This window comes from Macrobrachium nipponense, chromosome 27, assembly GCF_015104395.2.
Source record: "Macrobrachium nipponense isolate FS-2020 chromosome 27, ASM1510439v2, whole genome shotgun sequence".
In the NCBI taxonomy this organism is placed as follows: domain Eukaryota; kingdom Metazoa; phylum Arthropoda; class Malacostraca; order Decapoda; family Palaemonidae; genus Macrobrachium; species Macrobrachium nipponense.
This window is the reverse complement of record NC_087216.1, coordinates 28,120,411-28,125,336: the sequence shown is the minus strand read 5'-3', so window position 1 is coordinate 28,125,336 and position 4,926 is coordinate 28,120,411. Positions and strand designations below refer to the sequence as shown.

Below are 4,926 nucleotides of genomic sequence, written 5' to 3'. Positions count from 1 at the left end.
AAGCGCCACAGATCACCAGGAATACCTAGATCCAGGAATGAGACCTCAACCTGATGGTCTGCAGCGCTCCCACCAAGCACCACAGATCACCAGGAACACCAAGATCCAGGAATGAGACCTCAACCTGATGGTCTGCAGCGCTCCCACCAAGCGCCACAGATCGCCAGGAATGCCAACATCCAGGAATGAGATCTCAGCCTGATGGTCTGCAGTGCTCCCACCAAGCACCACAGATCACCAGGAATGCCAAGATCCTAGACAGAGACGGAAACCTGATGGTGTGCATCTCTCCCACCAAGCGCCACAGATCGCCAGGAACGCTGAGATCCTAGACTGATCTCTGACTCTTGTGTTGGAAGTTGTATTGATTGCAGATATTTCTTTTAGATTGCTCGCTCTCTCCTTAGCTTCCACAGCCAGCTGTTTTAAATGAGCATTTTCCACCTCGAGATTGTCCCACTCAAATTGGAATTCTTCAAGCAAGTTCAGTAACCAAGACTCCTCCAATTTTAGGTTGACAATCTTGTTACCTATGGCCTCATCTCTTTCTTCTAGTCCCATGAAAACAAATTTTCTTTCACTTGTCTTTTCTGGACCTTTATTTATTTTATCCAGGATGTCGAGAAGCATGTTCAAATCTTGGACAAACTTTGGCAACGTCATATTTTCCAGATTCATTGCCTCTTTGAGATGGGAGGGGAATTTCAGTATCCGTGAGCATCTTTCGAGTAACAAGTATAGGTCTAGCACATCATCTCCTTGGTTCTCGTATTTCATGTCTGTTGCTCTGCCAAAGTCTACAATTGTCGGTTGGTTTCTTTCTTCATCAATGACTATGTTCTTTTCGTGCAAATCCGTGTGAACAACCTGTTTGAGATGAATCTGTGCAAGTACCTGAGAGATTTTTTTCAGCATCTCGAGTCCTTCCCTGGGTAGTCTGCCCTTTTTTATCATCCAGTCACTGAAGCTGATGTTACCTCCATCCTCCATGATGACAGCATAGGGCTCCATCGGTGACACAGCTAGAACGCACGGTGTGCCATCTATGTCTGCCACTCTTTGTAACATTGTCACCTCTTTCAATATTTCTTCTGTAGGAGTAAATAAATTCTCGATCACTTTAATGATGACAGGCTTATCTAGATCAGCAAATTGGTACCTGTAGCATTTAGCAAATGCGCCTTCACCAGCGAAACTGAGGCCTTGGGAGAAAACACTATCTATACAGACTAGAGGGATTCCCAGACACCTTAAATTTTCAATGAATTGCTTTGTGATCTCTGGTTGAGTTTTGTCTGTAGGTGGAAAAGCCTCTTTGCATTCTTTGAAAGTTTTATTATTCCTTTGTTGTGAAATAGCCTGAGAATTATCGCTCAATGGCATCTCGGGGGGAGAAGTTGGAGGAAGAGGGTCTTCAAGTGTAGAAATTTCATTTGTAGAAATTTCAGTGTCTTTGATATTGTAGTGCCTAATCTCCTTCCTAAAATGTCTGATCTCCTCCCTCAGATCTCTGATCTCCTCCCTCAGATCTCTGTTGTCCTCCCTGAGATCCCTACTATCGTCCCTTAGATCTCTGATATCCTCCCTGAGATCTCTGTTCTTATGCCTCAGATCTCTGTTCTCCTCCCACATATCCCTGGTCTCCTGCTTCAGATCTCTGATATCATCCCTCATATTGTTGCTTTCCTCCCTCAGATCTCTGATGTCCTCCCTCAGAACTCTAATCTCTCTTTCCTGCCACTGACTATTATCCTTCTTTTTTCTAGTTCGTCTTTTCTTTTCTCCAAGGTTTGGGGAATCCACTTTCCTAAAAAACTGAAAGGAGGCGTACTGTCAGAATAGATGGTTATTATCGTAGGGAGGAAAGGTTGAGGGTTTGAAGGGGAAGGTTGAGGGTTTGGGGGAAAAGGATAAGGGTTTGGAGGGGAAGGTTGAGGGTTTGGGGGGAAAGGATAAGGGTTTGGGGGGAAAGGATAAGGGTTTGGAGGGGAAGGTTGAGGGTTTGGAGGGAAAGGTTGAGGGTTTGGGGGGAAAGGATAAGGGTTTGGGGGGAAAGGATAAGGGTTTGGAGGGGAAGGTTGAAGGTTCTCTCTTTCCTGCCACTGAATATTATCCTTCTTTTTCTGCTTCTCTTTTCTCTTAAGGTTGGGAATCACTTTCCTAAAACTGAAAGGAGTACTGTTAGAATAGATGGTATTATCGTAGGGAGGGAAAGGTTGAGGGTTTGGAGGGGAAGGATAAGGGTTTGGAGGGGAAGGTTGAGGGTTTGGAGGGGAAGGTTGAGGGTTTGGGGGGAAAGGATAAGGGTTTGGAGGGGAAGGTTGAGGGTTTGGAGGGAAAGGTTGAGGGTTTGGGGGGAAAGGATAAGGGTTTGGGGGGAAAGGATAAGGGTTTGGAGGGGAAGGTTGAAGGTTCTCTCTTTCCTGCACTGAATATTATCCTTCTTTTTGTTCTGCTTCTCTTTTCTCTCAAGTTTGGGAATCACTTTCCTAAAAACTGAAAGGAGTACTGTTAGAATAGATGGTATTATCGTAGGGAGGAAAGGTTGAGGGTTTGGAGGGGAAGGATAAGGGTTTGGAGGGGAAGGTTGAGGTTTGGAGGGAAAGGTATAAGGGTTTTGGAGGGGAAGGTTGAGGGTTTGGAGGGAAAGGTTGAGGGTTTGGAGGGAAAGGATAAGGGTTTGGGGGGAAAGGATAAGGGTTTGGAGGGGAAGGTTGAGGGTTTGGAGGGAAAGGTTGAGGGTTTGGGGGATAGGATAAGGTTTTGGAGGGGAAGGAGGTTGAAGGGTTTGGAGGGAAAGGTTGAGGGTTTGGGGGGAAAGGATAAGGGTTTGGGGGGAAAGGATATAAGGGTTTGGAGGGGAAGGTTCGAAGGGTTTGGATGGGAAAGGTTGAGGGTTTGGAGGGAAAGGTGAGGGGTTTGGGGGGAAAGGATAAGGGTTTGGAGGGGAAAAGGGTTGATGGGTTTCTCTCTTTCCTGCCACTGAATATTATCCTTCTTTTTCTGCTTCTCTTTTCTCTTAAGGTTGGGAATCACTTTCCTAAAACGGAAAGGAGTACTGTCAGAATAGATAGTATTATCGTATGGAGGGGAAGGTTGAGGGTTTGGGAGGAAAGGTTGAGGGTTTGGGGGGAAAGGTTGAGGGTTTGGAGGGTAAGGTTGAGGGTTTGGAGGGTAAGGATAAGGGTTTTGGGGGAAAGGTTGAGGGTTTTGGGTTTTGGGGGAAAGGTTGAGGGTTTGGGGGAAGAGGATAAGGGTTTGGAGGGTAAGGTTGAGGGTTTGGGGGAGGAGGATAAGGGTTTGGAGGGTAAGGTTGAGGGTTTGGGGGGAAAGGTTGAGGGTTTGGGGGGAAAGGTTGAGGGTTTGGGGGAAAAGGATAAGGGTTTGGAGGGTAAGGTTGAGGGTTTGGGGGGAAAGGTTGAGGGTTTGGGGGAAAAGGATAAGGGTTTGGAGGGCAAGGTTGAGTGTTTGGGGGGAAAGGTTGAGGGTTTGGAGGGGGAGGAGGAGGCCTTTTGGGTTTATGATGAGGGTGAGGAGGGAAGAGAAGAGGGATATGACTTACCTTTTTCTGGAGCGTTGAATTCTCCTCCCTGAGTTTGTGGTTCTCTTCCTGCAACATCCTCGTCACTGACTCCCGCTCATGGACTCTGGCTCTCAGTGACGCCACCTGCTGGTCCTTCAGGTGAATGTCCTGTTCGAGTTGAACGATATGAGCGTTGAACTGATGCGTCATCCCATATGCCTCGGCAATCCTCCGTTCTTGGCTTTGCAATTTTGTCGTGTAAGACTCCTCCAGAATCATCCTGGATCTTTTCTCTTCTTCCAGTTTGTGCTCGAGAAAAGACATTTTCCGCCTGGTGAAGTCAGACATGGCATGGTGTGCACGCAACTCTTCCTGGAGGCTGGAGATGAGTTTATGATCCTTCTTCCTCATCTCCTCCAGTTCCTCCATCTTGGACTTGGCCACCTCTGCCTTATCCGCCTGGTGCGCTTCCGTCTTCACGAGTTTTTGCGTCAATTCTTCTAATTGACGTTGGTCTTCATCCTTTGAGTGTTCCAGCTGGACAGCGCGTTCTCTCAGCTCGGCGTTTTCCTCTTGAAGTTCTTGTATGCGGAGTTCTGCCCTCCTGAGATCGCTTTGCTCGAGGGTCGGTTCTTCATCACCTATCAGAAGCTTTTCCGCTAGAACTCTGTTTTGTAAGAGTAGTCCTTCATTAGCTACATTTAGATCGTAGTTCTCACGCCGGAGAGCATCAAATTTCCTGTTAAATCTTCCGATGTTGAATCTCATTTCCAGTAACTTAATTAATAAATAATCCCTGCAATCGTCCACACGACTGCAGGTCCAGCGAGTAATCCTAAAGCAGTTCCCAGACCGTATCCACCAACATTTATAGTATAAACAAAACAGCTGCCACGGAAACACAGTATAACAAAGTATTCAAACTTATCATCTTTGTAAGTTGCTAAAACCGATCATCCTCATCGATCCCTGGTTTCCTGAAATGCCTGCAGAACTCTCCAAGATTCGGGAATCCTCAGAAATCCAGCGGCTTCGAAGAAGCGACTGAAGACTGCGAATGACTCTTAACGAGTCGGACTCGAGATTATTCCAGTTTTTTCATACGCTCATTCTTTTCTCACAGAATCCTTTCCGAAGACGTTCTCCAGTCTTGGTTCTCTCTCTCTCCCCCCACAAACCCCCCACCCCACCACTCTCAAAAACTTAAGACTGGTTCACTCGTAGATAGTTCTGTCAATCTTTTTAGCTGTACCAGTGGTCAAAGTTGACTATATTTTCATTAATTTGGGCTGAAAGGAACTAAAAACTTTTGGCCTGAGCTTGAATAGCACACACGTATCTCTTGTAAGAATGGTGTGATCCAGATGAATGCTTATCTAATAATAATAATAATAATAATAATA

At 46.2% G+C, this 4,926-nt stretch overlaps 2 protein-coding genes across 2 annotated transcripts; both read right to left on the bottom strand.

The window, feature by feature from the left end:
* Positions 1-234: 234 nt before the first annotated feature.
* Positions 235-1,674, bottom strand: LOC135200649 (uncharacterized). Its single transcript, XM_064229256.1, has one exon. It carries the CDS (start codon positions 1,672-1,674, stop codon positions 235-237), a length of 1,440 nt encoding a protein of 479 aa, XP_064085326.1.
* Positions 1,675-1,888: 214 nt separating this feature from the next.
* Positions 1,889-4,291, bottom strand: LOC135200648 (protein enabled homolog). The gene is made up of 3 exons (XM_064229254.1): positions 3,563-4,291; positions 3,037-3,509; positions 1,889-2,428 (listed from the first exon to the last, which is right to left on the bottom strand). Exons 1-3 carry the CDS (start codon positions 4,289-4,291, stop codon positions 2,197-2,199), a joined length of 1,434 nt encoding a protein of 477 aa, XP_064085324.1. The 3' UTR covers positions 1,889-2,196.
* Positions 4,292-4,926: the final 635 nt, after the last annotated feature.

Coding starts and splice junctions, on each gene's coding strand:
- LOC135200648 (XM_064229254.1), bottom strand. CDS start 4,291: ATGAGATTCAACATCGGAAGATTTAACAGGAAATTTGATGCTCTCCGG. Junction 3,510..3,562: donor ATTCAACGCTCCAGAAAAAG/GTAAGTCATATC, acceptor TAAACCCAAAAG/GCCTCCTCCTCCCCCTCCAA. Junction 2,429..3,036: donor CTCCTTTCCGTTTTAGGAAA/GTGATTCCCAAC, acceptor GATAATATTCAG/TGCAGGAAAGAGAGAACCTT.
- LOC135200649 (XM_064229256.1), bottom strand. CDS start 1,674: ATGAGGGATGATATCAGAGATCTGAAGCAGGAGACCAGGGATATGTGG.